The following is a 25,168-nucleotide window of genomic DNA, read 5'->3' as shown; positions in this document are numbered from 1 at the left end:
ACTATACAGACAACCTGCTTGCTGTGATTTATGGGTTAGCACAGTGCGGGGCTCACAGACTGGAAAATTTCCAGTTTACACAAGAATTCCCTGAAAAATGAGCTTGGTTAATTTATTTCTTTCATTAACGAGTTCGAACTGTGCGATAATCTTTCTGAAACCCACTACCCTCCCCTTCACAAACCCTGAGAAGCTCAACATGCCCCTGTTCTGCTTCCGGAGGGCTCAAGTTCACCCCTCAACTAGTTGTGAGCAAAAGCATGTGGTTGAAACATATTGCTGAAACCTCTGTAAAGAGTTGTTGTTTGTTTATTTGTTTGTTTGCTTTCTTACTTGAAAGTGAAGGGTGGAGGTCCTAGATCCCAACGTTAGTATTTCAGACCTGTTTGTCTGAGTGGTCTTGCTGCTGTGTACTGCTGAAACCTGTGGGTTTGCTGCTCATTGGTTCTATGGGAGCAGGGTGCAGGGATGCTTGTATTACAAATGCTGTTCTAACATGTATCAGAAGACAACTTTTGTGAGACAGATGGGTGATGATAACTCCTCTTTATTCAACATTAGTGTGAAGGTTTAGGGCTGTATTCGGTATTGGTCCCTTGCATGGCAGAGCATAGGAAAATTGGAGAGAGTCAAAACAATGTCTTTGAACCTGCTGAAGGGATTAGCCAGTATATTCCAACCCACAGAGCATGGAGTTGAGACACAGCGGAGCACTTGGAAGCAGATCATAACTGTAACCAGGAAAAAAAATGCAAAAAGAAGTTGTTGATAATTCTGTTGAAATGTCCCAAACTGATTTCAAGCAACAGCTCCCAACAGCAAGGTCAGTGTAGCCAGTGGTCTCCAGATCATATCAGCAGACAGGGGTGCCACGACTAGACCTACATACAACTCATCACCTCCTACGGAACAGGAGGAAACAGCACAGGAAACTGCTGGATATGCTCTGTGGATCTTGAGCGACCAGTGAACCACAGCTGAATAGGAGAGGGCAGCTGCTTAGCTATGCTTCGGAACAATTTGGTATCTGCTCTGCCCAAAGGCTTTTCCTTGGAATCACTGGTCTCTAACTGACCCTCTTGGAATCTGTTGCCATAAGGAGTTATTTTCCCCTACAGATAAGTATATTGCTAGTATTTATCTATGCAAAGTTTCTGCAGAACAGAGGAAACAACGATGCTCTTGTCCTGAAGATATGGTATTGTTACAGGCAGTTTGAATAAGAAACACAAGAAATATCACTGGGATTTTTTCCTAAATAAGTTTGGTCTTTTATTAAGGAAATAAGAAATGATGTGAAAAAAATAGCATAGATACTTTGTAAATACCTATTATTCTCCTGTAAATCAATAGGATTTACTGAGAAGGAGTTTTACTTAGTGGCATTAAAGACTTTCATGGCAAGTCTAGATAAAAGTATCCACATATTGATGCCTATTCAATAGTCCAGCTAAAATGTTGCTCTGTTTATGTGGTACTTACCACAGTTATGATGGCTTTCAGCTTTTTTTTTTTTTTTAAAGTTTGTGGACCTCTACAAAAACTTTCCAGTGAATGTCTGGTCTCCTATATACTGACACTGAGCCTCCTGACAACGGGATTGCTTTTTGTAGTTGCTGTTTGTGATGCTCTTGCAAGTATTTCAAAGAATCCCAGAGATATACACACAGTAAGCTGAAAACCTTTAGTGTGGATGATGCAGGCATGCAGTTCTTGTCTGTTGCTTTTTGATCCTTGTCAGGAATTATTATGTACTGTATTAAAGATCTAAAATCTACCAGATAAGTGAAGTTATCACTAATCCTTCTAACCTGCATATGCTTCTGTTGGAAAGGCAGGCATCAGGTTGCCAGAGTGAGAATGACAATGCAAATGAACAGCTGACTTAAAGTGCTGATATTACTACTTGTGGTAAGCCTCCGAGCCACTACCACCCGGTTTTCACTGAGTCGGCAAATTTTAGTGAGACCCACTCAACAAGAGTCAATTGGCCGTCTACTGCTCTGCCCATGTGGGTACACACTGTAGGTGTACTTTGGGGCTGGGGGAATACTGGAAAACATGGGATCTCCCACAGGGACATGGCAAACATCCTCTGATTGTGAGATTGCAAGGGTCAGACTTTTACTTGCACACTGCTTTTTATTTTCCTGTCATTACTGTGAGTTATGCAAACTGGGGATGGAGTATTCAAAACAACTGAAGAGGAGATGAGTTGGGAATTGTTACCTAACTTCCTGAGGCAAATCGCAGTGTAATGCTTGTGGAAAACTGATTGGACTCACTGAACTATTTAAAACAGTGTAGGCTATATTCTTGTACCATTGCTGACAAGTACCTTGACAAGCATATAGCCAGGTACAAGTGCAATCCTCTGAAAAGCTGCAGATATAAGTGCTGCACACACTCATACAAGCGGCAAAGGAAGAGCACGCTTGTTAATTCCTGAATACCTCTTCAATGTGACATAGGTGTTTTGTGCACAGCTGGCTGGGTTGCTAGTTGGGTCCTCTATATTCTTTTCATTCAAGAGCAGTTCAGAATTTGCTGGCAAAACAAGTGAGACCTTCCTACATGTTTACATTCTGTAATGCAGTGATGATCTTGCTCATATAATCTGCAATGCTTTTTGTTAAACAGGTAGGCAGATTTTTGACTTGGACTGTTGGCTTACCTAGCTTCCTTACATTATTATTCTGGGCCACGTGGTTAGGGGAAACCAAGTGAATTTTCTGTTACTTTCAGGAGCTGGAGTTTTCCCCCGAGGAATTGGTGATGTTCACTAAGGAAAGTCAGGCAGAGCAAAGCTGAGTGCATATTGAAGCTGAGCTCCTGTCTTTCCTCTAGAGACTAAAGTTAATGGGGTGGCATGTGGAATCCTCCTGGTGCACAGCTACATGGTCACTGAATTTCTGGCAGTTGTTTTTCTCCCATCATTAGGAACTTTATTGTGCCTAAATGAAGGAAAGGCTGATTTTTTTTGGGGGGATATATATGAATATATATATATATATATATCTACTTCTTAACAGAAAAATAAAATAATTCTCTAAGTCTTGGTCACTATACTTAAGTAGTCTCAACCGAAATGTAAGCTCTGAGATAGGAGGGCAAAAATCCCATTGACCATGTTATGCTGAAGTATGCAAGACAAGGCAGCTAAACTGGGAGAAGAAACTATGACTTGAGTATTGCTTAATAAACTTTGGGTGAAAGAAGAGAAAGAGTCCTTTGCATATGAGTCAGAAGGAAACCAAAATACAAGTAGGAAAATGTTTCTTCTGCCTCTGATTCCTAGGGACAGTCCCACTCCTTTAACATAATTTGCAATTAGAACAAATTCAAGTAAAACTAATTGGCCATCTCCTGAGAGAATCAGAGAAATAAAATGTGATTCATCTCTTCTTCTGCCTGGAAGAAGTACACTTTTAGATCAAATGACATTAGAGCAATACCTCTCTGCATTTTTTTCTTTCTCTGTGGAAACACCTTAGGTTAGTTTGCCAAAATACTGCCATGGAGAGCTGAGAACGTTACTTTGCTGAAGAACTCATTTGGAGGCTAGATGAAAACAATCTGGATGCATATACATTTTGTTATTTACAGTCTTTATCAACTGGTCAATCACAAGTGACTGAAGTTGATATATTTATAAAAAGAAGGAATGAGAAAAGCAATGAAAATTGTCACCCTATGACATGGTACACACTAGAGCAACTGTCCCTTGTATCTGTTTGCAAATATGATGCAATTTCTAGCAGCTCTATCACAGGTTCCTTCCAGAGGTTCCTACTGGGTATGGCCCATATACAGTTCCTAGTTTTCGGAGCTCATCCTTTGGAAAGGCAAATGAGTTTTAAAAGTAGTTCAGGTTTGAGTTTTTCTCTTCTGTCCTTTTCCTTAAATCTATTTGCTTTGACATTCCTTTTCTCTTCATGCTAATTTTTGCTTGTAAGTGGCTTGTACATGTTGCTCCTACATCTGTTGAGTTCTAGCTGGCCTGATGCTGGTAATTTGTGCCCTTTTCAGTCAGCAAGTTTTTCAGAAACTTGTGTTTTCTCACTGGGTCTGCCTGTAGGGAAGAGGGTGTTTTTCTCTGCCACAGTAAGATATTACTGAGCCCACTGTAGTTGAGTTTTTGGGGGAATTTCCTTGGCATAATCAGTTCTGTAAACCTGCCTCGAATGTGTCCATACTGACAGGCATGTAAGTACAGATGTGACTGCTGAAATCTGGTCGTTCACAGCCATAAGGAGGCTCTGTCTGAGACCATAATGCTTCTGTTGCAAGTTAGCTATTTTCAGTAGAGTAACTCTACAGTTGAAGAACTTACTACTATCAACCCTTTGCCTTATCTTTTCTGTGCTGTCTTCAGCCATTTATTCCCTGGCTTCATATAAAGTATAGCTCATTTTATTAGTAGCTTCTTCATTGCTTCTGTAGCTTACAGCCCTTTGCCTGATGTCTGCTAAATCTTCTAGCCCTGAGCCCAGAGACCTCTCACTCACATTTATTTTTCTTTCCAGAGGCTGAATGAGTAACTCCTTGGCTAATGCCCAATTTGTTGCTACCCAGAAGCCCTCTGATTTTAGAGGCAGTAGAATACCTGTTTTATAGCATATCTACTTATCTTATTTCATATCTAATGTGGACAGGGGCATTGTCTTGGCTTTAAACCAAGATGCCTGCAGTCCACGTTCTGGCCTGATGGAAGACGCCTGAATGTGCCATACCTGTGAACATCATCAAAGCATAATATTTAAAGTTACCGTTCCCTTCTCTTCCATTTGAGGCTCCTCAGCCCTTCTTATCTCTGTAACGCTTCCATCATGCCTTGGAGCTGCTGCTGTTGCTCTGTTATGCACTCCTCTGAGACAGAAGAAGGACTCCTATTCTGCTTGGAATGGAATTCACCTGGTTTGGGACTGAGCCACAGCTGTCCAGAAGAGAGTAGTAGCCGTGGTCCAAAGCATGTGTGGTTCTCTTAGTTCAAAGAAACTTTTTTTTGTGTTTACAAAGAAAATCCATAAAGCCTTATTTCTTAAATACAGCAAGGGCAAACAAAAGGTAGTTTTTTCATCCTGATAGTACTGGCTGAAGCCCAACCCAGATCACCTCTGTCTCTGTCTCCTGGACAAACCTTCTTCCGGGAGCCCTCCCACTTTGCTTCCATGATTACTTTCAGCTTCTGCTGTATACATCTCCATCAATTCATGTTTTGACTGTTGTGTTTCATTTCTCTAGGAGACCTAAGCAAGAAGTAACTCAGACTCAAAAGATTTTCCCTTGTTGCCCACCACCTTGGATGGAATATAAAGGTGGCAACTGCAGCAGCATCTAGGATTAGGCTTGTACACAGATGTTTATCAGCAGCCTCAAGCATAATCTGATACATTATGATCTTAAACTTTCTAAGAACTGTTCTGATATCCTAAAAATGATAATCTTCACATGATCCCCATGTAGTCAGTGGCAGTTGGATTAAAGAGCCTGATACTTGGTTCGCTGTACATGGATATCTTTCAGAAAGCAGAGAATGCCTTTGCTTTTCCATTCGCAATGCTGTGGTGCTGCTTGTGAGGATGGGTAGTACCCAAGCATAAGGCAGGCAGTTGTGAACTCTGCATCTGTGTCTCTGTATATGTGTGTGTGTGTCTCCATCTCCAGCACAGGGAGAAAATCCAACAATATTTCACCCAAATGAGAAATGTTATTCTGCAGATTAAAACCACGCAGTGCCTGGTTTTGTCTTTATTTATGCCTTTCTATTTCCTTCTCTGCTGACATGGGTGCACATGCCGGGAAGCACTGAAGGACATAATTGGCGTTGTGAAAAATTATTGGGAAGCCAGGACGTTCCCTTGCAGTGATCCCCCCCTTCTCTTTCCCATCTGTCACCATCTAATGTGACAAAGTTTTTATCGGGCATTGAGGCAGAGGAGATTAAAAGTAAATACTGCAATCAGGAAGCAGCTGGGGGGAAAATGTAACACATTTCACACTAAGCTGAACAGCTCATCAACTTAGCCTTGTATATCTACAGTGGATGAGAGGGAGGGAGGATTGCAGGGGGATGGTGTAGTGCAACATGCTCCTCCACACTGGAAGGCTGAAGAGGATCGTGTGATTTTCTATACAATTAGTATTCATGCTTTCTGGCACTTGCTTGCTTTGGGGAAAAACAAAACAAAACAAAACAATGACACAGGATCACAGTAGTTTTCCACTTGCTTTTGTAACAAGCTCCTGTAAAGTACTGTTTCCCCAGGCTCTGATTCACATGTTTTTGGACTCCCTTCCTGCTTTAGTGATGACTGTACATACTGTCGTGTCCTATTCAGCAATGAGGGCTTTACCAGACATGTAGCTCTGGCTGCTGTATGTTCCTGTTGCACCATCTCTGGAGAGTTGCAGCGTGGAAGGTTTGTTGGCTAAATGGTAAGCATTGTGTACAGGCAAATACAATGACGTTTTAGGCTTGTGAAGCTGAAGATCTATGCTAAGCACTGTTACATTTTGTCCAAACTAATCTGCTTGCAAAGGCATAAAAACTTGAAAAATTTATGCCATATTTCTTAATTATTATTATTTTTGTGTATAAAGTTAAGGTCATTGAGCATTACCTGTCACATTCTCTTCTTGCAAAGCTTTTAAAAGTCTTTGCTTTCATTTCCAAAACTGCTGGCTGTGTTTTCTTCCTTTTTTGGAGTAGTGATTTGATGCGAGCTCAGCGCTGGTGAACAAGGGTAGGTTGATGGTTGTGGAGGGCTGTCAGAATCTTCTCTTATCCTTGGGATAAATAAAGCCAGGAAAGGCAAGGCAGGCTTCCCTGGCATCCTTACCTCTCTGAATGTGACTTCTGCTATGGATGGAAGGGATTCTCCTAGATCAGGAGGATCTCCATCTCCAGCATTTGTTTGGTCCTTGACTTTTCTGCTGAGTGCTAGTAAAAGTTCAATTTAAATCATTTATGCTGGCATTTCATGTGAAGTTAAAGGCTATTTTGCCAGGAAATGGACTCTGGCCCTGTCGCTTTAACTAATATGATGGGTTTTCCTTAATTTTCAATTACTTCCTGGCTTTGTTATCACCTGTTCTGTAATGTTCATAAGGTGTCCCATGTCTGTTAGCAAGTTGTCTAAGAGCAAAAAAAATCATAAAATTTTTTCAACTACTTGCTGAATAGTGAGATTACACAGTGTCTCTTCACACAGGGTGAACTCCTTTTCTTGTGCTTGTTTTCCAGGGTGGCCCTCAGTCAACTGATGTAAGTTGGCATTGTGTAGCTCTTTGGTGTCCTGCTTTGGTGGTGTCACTCTGGGGTCATCCAGCTAGGAGAGCTTTGCCAGGTTATGGAATCTATGACCGGCAGAAAGTGCATCCCAGCATCAAACAGTAACTACGGGATGATTCTGTGGCTCCTCTAGATCTTCCAAATTGCAGATTGTAAGAATTTCTTGATATTCTACCAGTATGCCTGTTCCTCCTCATAAATACTTAAATTGACTTTGATCTAATGAGTTAGTTGTTCTTTGTTGATTATAAAATCCACCAAACAGGACAGTTATGCAAGTCCATGCTTTCTAAACATTTGCTTGGTAAAAATGTGGAACCTGTAACTTCTGATATTAACTTACAAAAAAAAAATCCCGTCACCGGACTGCCAGCAATGTGTGATTTGTCTGTATTAAGGCATTTACATTACTGGCTAAGGAACTCATATGTCCATAGTATGGAGGGAGTGGGGTAAGGATTTAAAATATGGCAAAGGGTCATTATTATGCTTTTCCCAATATCTCCTCATTATCAGAAATAGGCAAGTTATTGAGGATTTTTTTTTTCAGTAGCTCATGAGTTACTTCTTAGTATTTGATAGCTAAGTTCTGATAATGCTGTCTGCAACAAGCAAGCACCTGTCCTCATTATGGAAATACTCGTTTGCTCCCCCGTTGATTCGGTCACATGCTTTATCTTAGGTTTGTAGGCCTTGATCTTGTCTTCTGTGTCGCTCTATCTCCAAACGTGTGAACATGAATATGTTACAAGCCAGATCTGGAAGTCTCACCCTTATTCTCACTCCACTCCTAGTGACATCAAAGCCAGATAGAGGAGAAGGAACCATGACGTCATGCAGAACACAAGACAAGAGGAATTAAACTGGTGAGGAAGGAGCTTGGGAAAACTGCTGGATGGAATGTGTGCAGGGAGGATTGAGCTGGGCCTTGAAAACCTCCAGGGATGAAGATTCCATAGTCTCTCTGGGTAACATGTTCCACTGCTCACTGCTTAGTTATGGTAAAAATGTTTTTCCTTTTATTCAGTCAGAACCTCGCCTCTTGCAGTAGATGGCCACTGTCTGTCATCCTTCTGCCATGTGCCTCCATGAAGATCCTGGCTATATCTTAGTAACCTAATATATGAGGAAATGGCCTCAAGTTGCACCACGTAAGGTTTAAATTAGATGTCAGGAAGAATTTCTTCATGGAAAGAGTGTTCAGGCATTGAAGCAGGCTGCCCGGGAACTAGTGGATTCACCATCCCTGGAGGTATTTAAGAGACGTGGGGATGTGGTGTTTAGGGACATGGTTTAGTGGTGGACTTGGCAGTGTTAGGTGATGTCTGGGCTTGATGATTTTATGGGTCTTTTCCAACCTAAATTATTCCGTGATGCTATAACCTCCTTTTAGGTGTTCAAGTCAAACAGGCAGGTCATTCATGACAGCGAGAGAGAGGAGGACATCTCTGCCTACTGCCTCCTTAAAACCTCACTCATTGTCAAAGAGATTTTACTGGTATTGCACAAGCTGCTAGAGCTGGCCAAAATAGATGTGGAGCATGTACAACTGAGGGACAGTCTGCAAGTATATTGGCCTGAACTTATTACGAAGCTGCTGGATAAATCCTCCCATGTTCCCTATGTGATCACCCCCCCAGGAATTCATGTTACATGGGGGGCTTTCAGGCTGACACTGTCACTGTTGCTGTTATACCCATTTTTCAAAATACTGATGTCTTCATGGAGGGATTTTATTCTGTCTTCTTCCTTTTCTGATCTGATGTTAATAAAGAATTTAGCACAGTCCATAATGTCATATGTCATATTGCCATATGTCATATGTAAATCTAGTACTAGGTTGGTACCTTTTACCTTCAGGTATCTGTGAGCTATTTCTTTTTGGATTGCCAGAGTGAGCTATTTCATTTGGATTGAAATCCCTTAGGAGATGGGGCTTTCACACAAGCATTGGATAACTTGACATGACTTTATCTTTGGTCAGGCTAGAACCATCCATTTCAGTCCTGCAGCCATGACAGAAGTGATACAGTGGGGTAGAAAATGTATTTGGGATCTTGTCCAGCTTATGCCCATGCATACTGGTAAAAGCCACCATTGACATTTTATTTTCACCAGCACCATATTTATTTGAGAAATTTTGTTTGTTTTTATACAACTCCCTTACCTCTCTGCCAAAGTCATGGACATAGAGATGCTCTGGCTCCTTTACAGCACTCAGACTGAGGGGAGAATGTGGAAAATAGCCTTGGGATGATTACCTCAGTCTCCATCATGATTTCACCACTTCACTCTGTATCCTTCAGGCTTGGAAGCTCTATGGACTACATTACAGGTTGGGAACTTCTTTTCCCCAGTCTTCAAGGTGGGGACAACAGCAGTTGCTGAAGCCAGAGGCACATAGCTGGTGCATTTCATTCCCCAACCAAAGCTGAACAGAGAAGATGACTGGGTAATTTTCTTCAAAACATCAGTGCAGAGCATCATACTATGGCTAAATATCTGCTCATAATTATCACCAGGAAGTTTGCCTGAGCCTTCCTTCTGCTTTTTTCTTCTGAATCCAGAAGAAACCCATGCAGCCTATATTTATGCCTTCTAATGGTCAACTGACGGTAGCTTTCTCTTTAATAGTGTGTTTTTTTAAATGAGAAAGAACTGACTTTTAAACAACTACTGCCTCAGAGTGCAGTCATGTGAGAAGGCTGGCTCAGCCCTTGGAGATGTCCTCTCCAAGGAATGCATTACTGCAAGAAGCCTGGCTAGTAGCACAGAAAGTAGTACTTTCTAAAGGTTAGGTGGATGCTTTGCTGGTAAAGATTCTGCCTTTTGGATAAAACATAAAACTGAGGTTCTGAACACTTGCATATTTTTATAAGTGCTACCTGACTCTCTCCTAGGTGTATTATAAAGAGTGCTTGTGCTTTGTTTGGGCAATACCAAGTACCGTGATGAAGTGCAAGTAACTCAATGGGATTTATACGAGCTTATGAAGCGGAGAATAAACCCCATAGTTTGCACAGTAAATCAATTTGTAAAGCGCTTTGGGATCTTTCTGGATGAAAGGCGCTATATAAATGTAAGCCATGACCATTCATCATTATTGAATATGAAATAGAGATATACACTCTATCAAGCTAGCAGCAATAGGCTTGGGCTCATGATTGCTCACAGGGCCCAATCAATCATCAGATCACGACATAATGCTGCTAGAATAAAAAAAAAAAAGAAAGAAAGAAAGAAAGAAAACCCACAGCAAATCATTCCAAGCAATGCAATTAATGGGCATCCAGTATAAATAGTGGTCTCAGTCAGAGAGACTGGGCTTTTCCTGAACTGTAGAGTTGATGCCAGAGCCATACAGTGTGAAGGAGAGAATTACTAATCTAGTGTTAGCAGGGAAAGGAAAGATTCCTCACAAGCAGTATGCCATATAGACATTCACTACAGTTAGTCTAAAAAGACTTTGTGAATCTGGTTTTCAGAATTGGCTTTATTTATTTATTTATTTTTATTTGGGAAATGGAAAAGAAAAATATTTTTGTATAGAAAATGTTAGGCTTTGTTATACATTGAGTCACAGAGGTGCTGTTCATTTTTGGCACTAAGCTGTAGCCCAGGCACCTAACCTATCACCCGTCACCTATCCTTGGTTGCCATCTGTAGCATATATGGCTCCTGCAATACAACGTGCACCAAAACACTGTCTTCATAGGATACAAGGACTGGGACCAGACCGCTTTGTATGCCAGGGTGTATAATGTATTTTCTGTTGCTCAGCCTTGGAGAGACTGACTGCTATAATGTGCTCTATTTTATACCAATTAAGATGAATGAAGTGGGGGTACTCCAGTACTAGGCCTCAAGAGCCATGCAAACTGAGGGCTTTCTTCACTTGGTCAAGAGATTTCTGTCTCTATATATTTGCCTTATAAGAGAAGTCAATACCTGGTGTGAACTTCCCCTTCTCCCCCCTTCTATTGTGCTGATGCACCTGTCTCTCAAACTGCTGTGATACTATGGGATGTAATATTCTGCTCTCATTTTCTGTTTGTTCGCTATTACCAAAGAGAGATTGAAATTTAATAAAATATAAGGGAGGGGAATGAACATTGGAATAAGAAAGTGGGGGGAGGGGATCAACAATCCCATTACATAAAACCTGTCTTATCACAGGTCAGCTCAGGTAGACCGGGTAACCCTTCTACTTCTACGGGTAGCTCTTCTACTGCTGTGATCACCACGTGGTAGCCTTCAGATTACATACAGTCCGTAGCACCTATATTGCAGCCTGCAGCTATCTTAATCTCCAGTTTAGTGGTGTAGCTTGACATATTCTGGAATCACTAGGTAGAGCAGATCTACAGTGTCTCAGGTATCCTTTCTGTGCTAGAGGTGCTGCAATTCACTATCCTGTCAGCAGGTTGACTGTAGGATTGGGAGATGGAGGATCCTGAACAATCAGCCCACAGGTCTTGTAAAAATTTTGCACAAGACTTGCAGGCAATGTGTTTTCACTCACACTTTCCCATAGCTTTCAGATTGTGTGTACTAATAGCAGTTGAAATTCTGCTACTGGTTGGCCTTGTCAGTGTGGGGCAAAAAATATTAATAATAATAATAACAAAAAAAAATCAGCAATTTGAAAGCTTGGATCAGAGAAGTTACTGAAATTAGCTGCAGTCTTGCTCTGTAACATGTATAGCTGGATGATGAGCTTGGTTTGTACAGCAGTTGGCATGGTAGCAAGAGGTAAAGAGTAAGAGGATCTCTAACCCACCCGCCTTCAGGAGAAATTACATTCCTGTCCCAATATGTCTTTCCACATTGTGCCCCTTGGAGGAAACAGGAAGGGTGTCTGTGTTCCTTTCATTTTACCCCCATTTGGGTGCATCTCGGTCTTCCCTGCTTCTGAAGGTTGTTACAGGATAACAGCAAAGCTCTTGCTAAGGCTTCTTAGACTGAATTGAGTCATAGAGCGAGCAGCATGTACTGGGCAAGCCTTCCCATCAGAGGTTAATTAATTGGTAAATACCCATTTTAGTTCTTATCTCAGGAGGTCTCTGAGAACCTATAATACATGCAGCATCTGATGCCAGGGCTGATAAATACAGTAAAAGTGTGTTTTCTCTTACTTTTTCCTAGCTTTTCTTCACAGTGAGAATTCATTGCAAGGCAGGATCTCAGGCATAGCTTGGTCTTTTCCTTTTCAAACAACCTCTCAGACTTATATTTGACAGTACAAATTCTAGCTCTTTTCTGGTTTCCCATGCCACAGACCTTAGGCATTTATCTCAAATCCATGCACATGAAACCACATAGATCCGGGAACTATTATATCTATCTCTGAAATTCTTATCTATGCACCACAACATTGCAATTGCATTGTTATTTCTAGCAGCAATCGATATCCTTTCAGTCAGGCTTTTAATAGCTTCTTGATTAATTAATTAGTTAATGTAGCTAATTTTGTAGCTTCTTGATTAATTGATTAATCAAGTAATGTTTTTTGCAGTACTTCTACAGTAAAGTGTGGTCTAAGTACTAAGCAATAGGCTATTATTAATTATTGGTTTTGTTTTAATACTGTTCCAATTGGCCAAATCCTACCAAACAGTTTATTTGGACTCCGTATTTTAATATTAGATCTGCCATGGAGTTCTTTTAGTTTGTGTGAGTGGGTGAGCTATATAAGATCAGAACAAACAAAACAGATTCCATAGATTTGTTTTTTTATTGCACAGAAGTAATCTGTACAAGGCAGGGTAACATAAAAAGAGAAACTGCTAAAATTATCAGCTCTCTGTTAAAACTCTGCAATGCTTTAAGAACCTGTTGGCAGCATTCGCCTCTACAGTTACTGTATCTGTCTGGTTTTTAGACTATAGTTTCATATGGGCAAGGATATATCCTTACAGAATGCTGGTCCCCTTACAAGATAACATCTGGCATATAAGACTGATATATTTAAATAAGTAGGTTACCAATTGAATTTCTGTAGTTGGTAGAGGTTTCTTCCTTTCTTCAGCTGAGATTATACCTGGAAAGCTTTACCGTATGCTGGTGCCAGTTCCTAGCATCACTGACTAACTGGCAAACTAATATGGCAGGAGCAGTGTAGCTTAGCTGACAGGGCTTGTAGCAGTCTCATCTTTCCGCACTCAGCACAGTCCTGATGATAGTACTAAGTTTGCTTTGGGAGGTTTTGGGAATGTGCTTGCATTCATCACGAAAATCACAGGGAAGGAAGGTGGTAAAAATACTCCCTAACTCTGAAATCAAAGAAGGGAAGATTCTCAGGCCAAGCAGATCCCTAGAAGCCATAATAGATGGTCAAGTGTATTGATATGTGAATAATTAAAGAAAGAACCACCGTGATAGAGAATTCCACAGTATTAAAAATATGAACTAATGCCCAGGGCAAAGGCAGGGAGTAAGAAGAAATGACCCAAACTATGCTGTGTTTTATATTACCACTTGGGAAGGTATTTTAGGTCACAACATTGGATCTCTGGATATATCAGCCCAGTGCCCCAAGGACACAGTCTTTCTCTTCCTGCTCTGTTTCTAATCCTCTTTCAGTATCTGGCCATTGCCAGAGGTAATGTTCTAATGTTGTTTGCAACCTTGCCTGACATAGCTACAGTGTTGGACAAAATGGATCTTAGTTTAGGAGATTATAATGCTCAGGCAGAGTGGAAGCTAGAACAGGTAGAAGGGAGAAAGCAGCTTACCTGCAGAGTATGAATGGGTCTTCTGATTTCATATGGGACGGAGATATTTTCTTCATCATAGCTGGCATGCTGCTGTGTTTTAGGATATCAATAACACACCAGTATTTTAGTTTTTGCAGAGCAGTGCTTACACTGGGTCAAGGACTTTTCTGCTTCTCTTGCTGCCCTGCCAACAAGGAGGCTGGAGGTGCATCAGGAGCTGGGAGGTGGCACAGCCGGGACAGCTGGCCTAGGCTGGCCAAAGAGATATCTCATACCATGTGATGTCTTCTTGCTCAGCAACAAAAATAAGAGTGCTTGGCCAGTGGGGCTGCTGTTGTTTGGGGACTGGCTGGGCATTGGTTGGCTAGTGGTGAGCAATTGCATTATGCATCACTTTATTATTATTATTATTATTATTATTATTATTATTATATTTGTATTTTCTTTCTTTCTTATTAAACCGCCCTAATATCAACCAACAAGTTCTCACACTTTTAGCTTTTTCACTTTTCTCTCCCATCCCATTTCAGGGGGAGTGAGCGAATGGTGCTTAGCTGTCTGCTGTTTTGAACCACAACAATTGTTTAAAATAAAACTAAGCGGAACAGATATTTTATTTAAAGTCTAACAGCTGTGAAATCTGCTCTAAACCACTGATAGGGAATAGAAGCATACTGTGAGTTAAAAAGTAAATAGTGCCAGAAATCAAATGAGTCAATGTAAAATCTGATGATGTGTACATTGAGGAGGTGGGGTATAACCAGATGTGGAGCTAGATTCAGGACAAATGTAGATCTGTTTCCGGGACAGTGCTAACACATGTTCAAGGCATTCTGGTAGAAGAGTGCAGCTTGGTGAAAACATAATAGGCTCCTGAATCACCTTTCTCCTCGTTGCTCCCTGTTTTGATCTCCTCTCCTGAGACTTGCACTATTTTTTGTTGCTCTCTTGACCAGACAGGTCCTCTTTATTCTCCTCCCACTGTTCATTCAAACTGAGAGTGAGAAGGATGTGGGGGAGTGCTCAACTTCTGGCCTGTCCTCTAATCCTCACTCCCTGGCCTCTGCTCTGACCTAGATACTCTGAACCAGAACCCCTATTTTCACTTTCGTTTGCCCACAGGTTAGAGATTGTGGCACAAGGACACGTCTCTTCTGCTTCCTTTGACTCTGGTAGCAGAACCCAGATGATCAAGCTGTTCTGTTACAACTGGTACATGAAACTTCATAGAAGGCAAAAGTTGTAGCACCTTACATAAACCATATAAAAAAAATAAAGATGCAAGTACTGTGCTGGGAAAAGAAGAATAGTGGGAGACGTGGGCGTTCAATTCATGAATTTAGCCTAAATACCACTAAATCATCACTTTCAAGAAATTCAGGGACTGAATGTGAATGTCGGGAAGTGAATGCTGTTTTTGAAATAAGTCCGGGCTAGAATGCACGACTAGGAAGTAGCTCTTGAGAAAAGGACCTGGAAATCCTTACAGATAAGTTGAACATCAAACAGCAGCGTAGTTTTGTGATAGTGCAGTCAAGAGGAGTGATTATTTCTCTCTATTCAGTAGTTGCAATACTGTACCTGAGTAGAGCGGGTAGTTGCAAAGAAGACAAGATCCATTTTGACTTGGAGGAGCACAGCAAAAGGACAAGAGGCAATGGATACAAGCTGCAATAAGGGAAGCTACAGTAGCTATAAGGAAACAGATTTTCATTATGGGAGTGTTTGCAGAGTGGCTATCTTCTAAAGAGGTAGTCACAATCCATCCTGAATGGCTTAATCTAACTTTAAAGCTGGGCCTGTGTTTCTTGAGTTTGGAGCAAGGAACTTCCAGAGTCCTTTCCAATCCTAATCATTCTGTGATTCTAAGTATGATTTGTAAGACAGCTACACTAATTAACCTGGGACATGTTAGACCACATATACCAGAGTAAAACTAGTTGCTTGCTTTAGCAAGAGAAGAGGGCAAAGAGCCCAGTTAGATACATGAGTTTTGGTGCTTTAGCCTTCTCTTGAACTAAATCAGAAGCGTCTCCTGAAGAAAAGGCTCTCTTCACTCAACAGACCATTTGTTTGGTAATATGCAATAGGCATTTCCTGATAGATGGTTACGTGTGTATGAACTGCCCTCATACACCTAGCTAATGATGAGTTTCAGTGACATTAATTAGGATTAGAGGAGGCAAGTGTCCCCCTGTGAGCTTATTTGCACTTGATAACTACCTGGGAGAACTGAGCAGCATAGACAGAAGGCCATAATCAGAGACTGAAGTCCCTGCTCTGTAAACTGCCCTACTGAATAGAGAATGCCATGGAAGCTGGGCTTGCAGTCAGACCTTGTTTAATGTCTTCTTGATTGTTTTTATGCAGCTTTATTCTGTGAGAGGGAGTATCAGACTACCATAATCTTTCTTCAGTTCTGCTGACTGAGAGAGCTTTTTAAAATAGAAGTCCTGAAGGAGTTCCTGTAGTTAGTGCTGAGTTTCAGGTAGCATAAGAAATGCATTTGTATGCTGTTTTTGTGAGTCTGTTTCCAAATGTTGCATTTCTCGTTTTATGCTTACCATTTTTAGAATAGTCCAGATAGTACTTCTGTCAGCTATGCCCAGTAGTAGCTACCGTGTCTTCGGCTATTCCAATTAGGCATAGGTAAAACTTCCTAGGAGAACTGTGCTGTGGTGAAACATGTTACCCAGAGATGTGGTGGAACTTCCTGGAAATTTCCAAGACAAAGGCACAGTTGACATGTTCTAGGGGTGACAATAGTCTCCTTTCATGACTGGACTAGATATCCCCCAACAGGTCTTTCAAAATGACCTGATGAGCTCACTGCTTCAGGACAGCTCCTCCTCTCTCACAATCCCTGTTCTCACAGGAACAGCAGACCCATGCACAAGTAGACAGGTGTCCTCCACCAAACACTAACTGCCAGGACTTCCTTAGCTGACAAAGGTACTTTATACTTCACCTTGGGGGTGGCCTGGGTTAGCCAGAGCAGGTGTGGTGTGAAGGGGCCTTAGTTGCCATACCTGCTTTCTGCTGTGAAGCCGGTGACTTGGTTGCATCTCCACGTTAGCTTGCCTCCAGAGAAGTCAGTGTGAGGTGTATGTCAGTAATGATTGAACTGAACAGTGAGCATTGAAAGCTTGATAGGCGTGAAGCCTTCCTCTATAAGAAAAAAATTCATGCATTGGTGAGACGTTGGAAAAACTGGTGAAGCGTTGACAGGATTCTGCTGCAGGAAATACAGGCACTGAGGCCTGCAGGCAGCAAAACAGTCAGATTCCCAAATCATGCTGTGCATGGAGACCATGAAGTTGTCAAAAGCTGACATGAACAAGGGCTTCTTTCACATAGTACAGCCACTGGGATTTGATTCAGATTGTTTGGGGTTATCCTGTCATGCTGTTATCAATGCAACTGTGTGTGCACCACTGTGCCAGCATGGCAGAGCTATGAAGAGATCAATTTGTGTTGAAATACATGTCATTTCCGCTAGATCAGTAACTACTTTTTGGAAACTCCTTCCAAGTAATCGGTCTGGAATAAAGCACTACTTGTATGTCTTCATTCCACCCCCACCCCTCTGCTGGATCCATCCGATATCCCATTTTAGGGGAAAAGGCATCGCTGACACTATGCACAGGAGCCAAAGCTACTCTGGCACATAACATTTCTGTAACAATGAAGTTATTGGTCATAACTCAGGGCCTTTTCAATTTATGCCGTAGCTTTCCCAACATCAATAACAGAGAGAGCTTTACTCATATTCCTTGGGCATACCTTGAATGATTCCAGAAACAAAGTTGCAAGACACACCATATTCTAACTGGCTGTGTGGACCACTCCAGGATCTTGTTCACCCCTGGTCTTTTGGAACTTTATTCATTGACACCCTCTTGTCCTTTTTCAGAAGTTAGGCAGGAGTGCTGGTAGGGTCTGTTCTTGGTGTGCTGTGAGATTTCAGTTTGGTTGTGTGCAGAAGAGGCAGACACACCCAATACCTTGCCTTCCGCTCTGTCCCTCTGAGATTGGAAAATCCCAATTATATACAGGAAAGACAGGTATATACAGGGAAGCCAAGACTACATGGATATCTCAGAACATCCTACTTTAACCCACTTTCCAGGGGCACTTCACTATTGTGAAATATTCTGAATTTGTTTTTGTTTCCTGTGTCAAATTCATCTGACTTTTAAAAGAACTTCATTTTCCTGTCATACTGTCACAAGAGGGCAGAATCAGGGTTTGTACATGCAGTAGTGTTTAGTACAGCTGAACAAATTGCTGTGTATCTGCTGAGCTGTGCTAACAGAGTTGTGTGCACAACTAGCCTGCAGCAGACATGGGGTAATTCCACTTAATGCTGTCCTCTCCTAGGTTAAGTCAAATGACCTTGCATTTATCGCATGCCAGGAGCATGCATGTGTTCAATTACCAAGCTAAGATTATATGCCATGACTTCTTAAGCCTCAGTAACTTAATCCTCTATCTGAGCCCTGAAGGCTCTTTGTAGACCTTGAATAGGTATCTTCCCTAGGTATTTTTATAAAGCCAGACTGCAGTGATAGAGCAGCACATTGTGTCCTCTGGAATGCTGTGAAGAACCTGCAGCTCATTCCCTTGCTAGAGAGCTGCTGTTGGAAACCTGAGTCTCTGTGAGAGCAGTCCATGTCCAAGGGAGGATATCTTCACCCTGTTGAGAGCAGGAGCTACCTCCTCGTGCATGGCTACCTGAGACACCTCTGCCAATGCAACAGTCTAAATTTAAGGGTGACTAGAAACGTTGGCTTAGGTCTGTCTGACTGCTAATGTAATTGCATGGATTGCTTTTAAACTATTTGCTTGCAAATGCATCCTGCTTTGCTTAGATACTGAAAATGTCACAGCATTTTAATTACCAGGGAAACTAAATAGTCTTTTTTTTTCCCCAAGGCTAAAAAGGCTGATATCAGAACTACATTTTTGAAGGATTCATTCATTGTCACTCAAAATAATTGTTGTGATTTGGTTTCCCATTGTCAATGAACTTTGAAACTATCTAATTTACAATGAAACTGATCACAGCTTTGAAATTAGTGAAGCACTCACTGCGAGAAGTGTCTACTGAACTAGTCTGCATCAGTTTGGCTAACCACCAAGTAATTTAAATTAAATGGATTCACATCTGTGTGTATGCAGACAAGGCCTCAGGTACGGTAGGGTTAATTCCAGATCTAGTTTAAGAAAGTGGACAAATGCCAAAGAGACCACAGGTTTCTCACATTCTAACTGACCCTCCTAAATAATCATCAGTGGCAGCACAGAATTTCATGTGCTTTGCTTTCTAGGTGTCCGCCCTCTGAGACTGGAGAACCATAAGGATATAGTCCATCCAGACAGGACATGAAATGTATCCTTTAATATGGCCAAGTCTTTAGCAATACTTGGTACAATTGCAAGAGGTCCTGTAGGTAATATTTTCCTGCTAATCCTCTGGAAACTAGTTATGAAAGGATAAACAAATCAAGAAGAGACTAAAATCATAAACAGACTTCATGTCTGAGCTATCCAGATTCCTGAATGAACTGCACCATAACTGATAAAATAACATTCTTCCCTAATTAACACCTTGACATCTTGTTAAGCAGAATCTGTAAGACTCTCTAATATTGCTTATTGTCTTTAATGCTTCTACAGTGCCACACACAACTACGACTGCAATCATCCTCATTAAAGATGCATCTATCTGGAGACTACAAGCCCCACAATGCAATGGGGAAATCCTTTCTAAAAGAGGTAACTTGCTGGGATTTGTAGTCTCTGGAACAGTACCACAGTACAGAAGAAGAGGATGTCAGGGATTTTACTCCACTAGAGTGAATTAAGAGCTTGTTTAGAGCTCCCAGCAAATTGCTCTCATTCAGACAAAGTTTGGGTGACCTCAGTCTGAATCATGGAAATTGTTCCTCTAGTTTTCCATTTCCCCCAGCTGCTGCTTAACACTTGAAATGGCTCTGGCTTTTTATCTGCTTCCCTTTGTGGGGACAGAGGAACCTGTGCTCCATGTGTGTGTGCATGCATGTGTGTGTGTCTGGCTGCCTGTCATTACAGCGCTAATGGAAATACTGCACGGATCACAACTCTCAATTAGCTCCTCGGGAGATTGCTGTGACAGCCAGTTACTGAACAGCAAGGCCTGAAGGAATGAATTAATTTGTAGTACACGGCAGTTAGAGTCACAGTGTTAGCAATGGAATGAGACAGCAATAGACCCTTATTAGGCTCAGGCTGTGTGATGCAAGGGACTGTTACCTGGGGGATGTCTTTCTTTTTTTTTTTCCTTTTTTTTTTTTTCCTCTACCACAACCCCTCAGGGTTAGGAAGGATCTTGGACCACAAGTGAATGAGTTTAGAGTTCTTACTTTGGCTTGTGGAGTCACTGTCTGCCTGAGGCTGTTTGGCAGCTGGCACTGGGGCTTTCATTCAGCACAGACAAGGGCATGCTGCTCTCCTCCTGGCTTGGAGCCAGGCCAAAGCCACTAAGTGAGTGGTATTCAGGGAAGGTAAGGCTATCTTTCTGTCTGCCTTCAAACAACATCTCTCTTCCTTATTAGTTCAGATAAGTGTATATCACAGAGGGTATCCTAAAGCTGCTGCACCAGGGGATGCTAGTGCCTTGCCTTTGCAGTGCTACAGTTATACTGAGTCAGAGAGGAGCACAACCTGCTTGGTGAAGCATGGGCACTCAGACAGTCTTTGCAAAGTGTTCCTAGAAAAACTGGGGATCTTCATAGACAGCCTGAAGTTTCCAGAGCTTCAGCCTGCAAACAGCCACACATTCCCTGTACCTTGAAGTACCATGCTATGACCCACCAATACAACTTCAGCTTTTCACCCTCCTATTTTTCAGCTCTGCCCCTCAAAGATTTGTCATCTCTTAATCTGACAGCTACAAAGTTGAATACAAAGACAGGTCTTGTCTTTTCTCGATCATGAAATGACTTTTTCCTAAAACTTGTTTTTAACCTGTTCTGTAGATTTTGCTTCTTAGTGTGCAGAGTGGATTTTTCTGAGTGGGATACCAGCCTTTCTCGTCCTTTGAGAAACATCATTCAGCTAGCAAGGTGCCATGTGAAGCCAATGAAGTTTTGGGCATACTGCTTGCATGATACAGTTCTGTTTGCTGATATATATTTGCCCTCCAGAACCATGTTACCTGCAGATTTGGGAAGGAGTAAGCTGAAAGCATAGGAATGTTCTTAGAGTAATCCCTGCAGAAGGTAAGAAACAAAGGAAAGTTTCCTATGGACTTTTAGAGAATTTGGTGCTTGAGAACAGAACTCTGCTGTGATGTTTTGACAGGCTGAGGAACATGTTAAATACCACATGGGAATAAATGGAGGAGAGTCTTAAGTTCTTTATGCTCTGGAGAGAGAGATGTGTGAGTGGTTAGGAAAAGAGACAAAGAACTGCCCTTAGAGGCAGATGTCCTCTGTTTATCTGCTAAAATGGATGTTGGGAGCAGCACCAGTGGAGCCTTTTTATGCCATCTCACTCTTTTATTCTGAAGGAACTCTCGAGTCATTCAGTCCATGATCCCTGCATTGTCAACCAACAATGGGGGCAGTTTATGTTACCTATGTCAACAGAAAGCAGGAAATCAAGCCCAAACTCCTCTCAACACTGGTGTCTTCATAACTTGGAAATCAGCAAAGTGGTTGTAAAAAGGTTTGCAGCTGTATTAGTGCTCCTCCTGTGGGCAGTATTGCCTTGGAGTGCTCTTACTGTCCTTCACATGTGAATGCAAACAAAAACTGTTGCCCATTGTTTCATTTTTGCAGTCTCTGCCTCTTCCATGATCTTTGTGTCTGCTGCTTGTATTAACTGCCTTATTGTCTCTTGCTGCACCTTGTGGACAGTAAGTGGTTCTCCCCCCGTTGTTCCTACAGCTCCATTCTTTATGCAGAGCTCAGAAGTGCTGTCGTGCACTGCTGTTGCTTGCAGGTGTCTCACCCAGACAGTATGTCATACTTTGATGTAGTGTATTGATACAATAATGGTATTTCTGACGTGAGCCCTAATGGTACGTTCTTAATGATAGAACTTCCTGGCATTGTCTGGTAGGCTGTACTGCAGATTTTACATACTGCTGTATGTAAAAAAAATGCATTTTACATACAGAGGTCCATGAACAGGTCCCTCTGACGGAGGCCCAGAATAAATGAGCCCCAAATGTTTTTTCATGCATTATGTTGAAAGTGAAGAGGAGAACATTCGTATTGCTGACATGGCTATAAGAAGACTAGAAATGTTAGGAAAAGAGGCCCCAGGGTCTCTTTTTTGGATCCATATGTCCCGGTGCTGTCTCTTGCAAATTAAAGAAACAGGTTTCTTTGCAAAGGAATGGGATTTGGCTGGGAAAGGGAACGAAGCTTCTCCACAGGCCCTTTACAGCCAAGATCTTTTCAATGACACAATTCCACTATGAATTTTGATGTCCACAGTTTGTATTTTTCCACTTTTGATTGTTACTGTAAATTTTTTTTTCTTTTTCCCTGATTCTTTATTCTGGCTTGGTACATGTGTTGAATTTGTTCTCCTAGGTGCAAACGATGACACAAGGACCAAAGCTGAAACAGATCAGTTCTTCTTTCTTGTTCTTAAGTGATGGGACAGTTTTGGGACATAAAGTGGCAAAGAGCTACCTGAATGGTTTTGTTACAGAAACGGAGTAAAATATAGATGAAGAACAGGGGGAAGAAACAGACCAAAAGAGAGAGGCAAAGAAAATGGGAATATAGAAAGAGAGGAAAATTGATAAATAAAAAAAAAAAGAGAACTGACTAAAGCAAGAGAAGAGAGAGGGAGATTCTCTCCTGATTAGAATTCATGAACTCCATTCTTACATTAAGTCTATATATGACACCTGGCCTTTAATGTGAAGCTGCCTACGAGCATTAAAAATTAAAAGCAGAAGGTAGGATCCATCCATCTCGGGCAGCGCTGCTCCCCTCCTATCTGAGCTCTGCACAAAGCTATTACACATTGATAAATTATTTTGGGTAATAGCTGAGATATTACATTGTTTCTGAGTGAAGGTAAAATCTCTCCATGACATGGGCATTTATCAGGAGCGCATTTCATCCTATTTATTATGGCCGAGACGAGATCGCAGGCTGCGGGCAGAGCTGGCACGTCGTGCTGATCACCTCCCCCATCGCCTCCCTTCCCTCTGTCACTTAGATGATGGGATATTGATGGAGCTCATGACAAGTTAATTATTAACTAAAGATATGCAGTTCACCTTTGCCAGGGGAGGGGGCATAGAAGAGAGCAACAATAGTTCTTAAAAAAATAAATGTATCCATTGTATCTTAGGATTCTTCTTTCCACCTTCCTCTCCCTTCTACTTGTGGTATTTTACAACACCCCCCCAGAATAATCGGGTAGGTTATTTGAATTCCAGTAGGGTCCGGAAGGCCAACTGACATGGAAGAACATCTAAGAACTTTAGGTCTTGTTCAAAAAAAAAAGTTTCTACTGAAGTTCTTCTCTGTTGGCTTGGCACCGAAGATAAATGGGGAGAAATTTTCACTGTTCACAAAGTAATAAAGACTTCTCTAACTCTTGAGAGGGACAGAAAGCGGAGACATGGAATCTCAATTCTGTCCAATAAATGTGTGTTTTTTCCTTTGGAAGGTAAGTATGTCCTAACAAACTGAATAAGCAGCTATTCTTTTCCATGGAGTGCTGGAGGTTCCCCTGAATTCTAGCTGGCTTGCAGGACAGAGGCTGAAAGAGGATGGCCACAAAAGTAATGCTTCCTTGCTTTCCCATTTGAGCTCCTAGGGTAAACAGGAAGAGTTTTCCAGCACGAGGGACTGTGTCATATTTGCCTCCTGATATTCTTGGTCACCAAGGTAGACAGGTGCAATATGTGGACCTTTGAGTTAGGTTACCAGATAAACTGAGGTATTACAAATAAGAGTTGCTCAGTCCAGGCCATGGATTGAGTAGTTCTTCAGTCTGCAGTGTACAGCTTGCAGTAACGCAGTCACTGTTACCTCATGGCCGGGTACCATGGGTTACTGTCCCAGCTGAACCGATGTCTTATTCGTGATTCAGAGAGAGTCCTTCAGGAAATAAATATTTGTTATTCAAAACCCAAGCTGCTCTGGATGCAAGTTTAAAACTACTAGTGTGCCCAATTTCGTGCAGGTTGGATTTGTGCCTTAGAGCTCATTTAGGTCCCATCTACTTCACTTCTTTGAAAAAAAGCAAAGGATTGTGATGTTAGGATTGTGGCCCATTAACTTCAAAGATTTTCTTAAAATGAAGCTTCTGCTTTTGTCCTGCTTGTGTTTTCAAGTGCTGTATCTCAAATGCCAAGTATAACAGATGGGAACCGAGAGTATATACAAGGGGTCTCCTTTGGCTTAAAGAAAAAATTGTTATTTTCCTAGTTGTCCTCATATGGGCTGTGGTAAGGGATGGAAGAATCATGTCTGGTGTTTCTGCAACAAATTGTTCTCCCCAGAAAAAAAATTTTACATACTTTCTTAATGCTTTTCAACCCGAAGTATTCAAAAACTTGTGAAAGCTGATGAACAGACATCTCTAATTCTTTGGTGTAAAACTTAAGCTCTTGTGCATCAACACTGAGCAGAATAGGGGAAAACTGAGTACTGTTCTTTGAAATCCACCAGTTCTGTTCCCCTGGATTAATGCTATGTGCTGGACTTTCAGGAACAGACATAGACATTTCCTTGCACTGATTTTTGTCTTTTACTGTGTGATCTGACAGTTCCAGGCTAATTCTGAGAGATCCATTTCTAAATTATTATTATTATTTATTTATTTAAATAGCTACATTTCCTGCTCCACAGTTTTGAGGAACCTTTCTTTGAAAACCCTACTTCTTTGCCTCAAACTGGGGAAGTTGAAATGCATTTTAAAAAACAACTAACGGATTTGGATTCTCAGGAGTAACTCTTCCTATCTGAGGCTATGCTAGATGCGCTTACATCAACAGTGCTATGTAAAAGCAAAACTTTCAGAGTGCTCATTTGCTTTACACACTTTGGCTTTCTAAAATCTTTGAAAATCTAGCTGCTTTCTATCAAAGGTATGAGAAGGAGAGATGGGATAGGGCTTCCATGTACTGATAAAGAGCGGT

At 41.5% G+C, this 25,168-nt stretch overlaps 1 protein-coding gene across 13 annotated transcripts in view; it reads left to right on the top strand.

The window, feature by feature from the left end:
* LOC310900087 (uncharacterized protein) overlaps positions 1–25,168 on the top strand; it is a 129,951-nt gene that overhangs the window by 60,867 nt on the left and 43,916 nt on the right. For 2 of the 13 annotated variants that reach the window (XR_014584823.1, XR_014584825.1), the window contains 3 exons: positions 7,247–7,446; positions 8,089–8,160; positions 21,030–21,272. The exons of 5 other annotated variants lie outside the window; for them this stretch is intronic. Coding sequence is in view for 2 of the 8 variants with exons in the window: in XM_083837462.1 (XP_083693588.1) it covers positions 20,493–20,555 (63 nt within the window). In the remaining 6 variants the exon portion in view is untranslated. Of the gene's footprint in view, positions 1–7,246; positions 7,447–8,088; positions 8,161–19,340; positions 20,556–21,029; positions 21,273–21,737; positions 23,807–25,168 lie in introns of those variants that run through there. 6 more of the 13 variants (XR_014584820.1, XR_014584821.1, XR_014584822.1 and 3 more) reach the window with 5 other exon arrangements.

This window comes from Anser anser (assembly GCF_964211835.1).
Source record: "Anser anser genome assembly, chromosome: 5".
NCBI classification, from domain to species: Eukaryota; Metazoa; Chordata; class Aves; order Anseriformes; family Anatidae; genus Anser; species Anser anser.
This window is presented reverse-complemented; position numbering and strand designations above follow the sequence as displayed.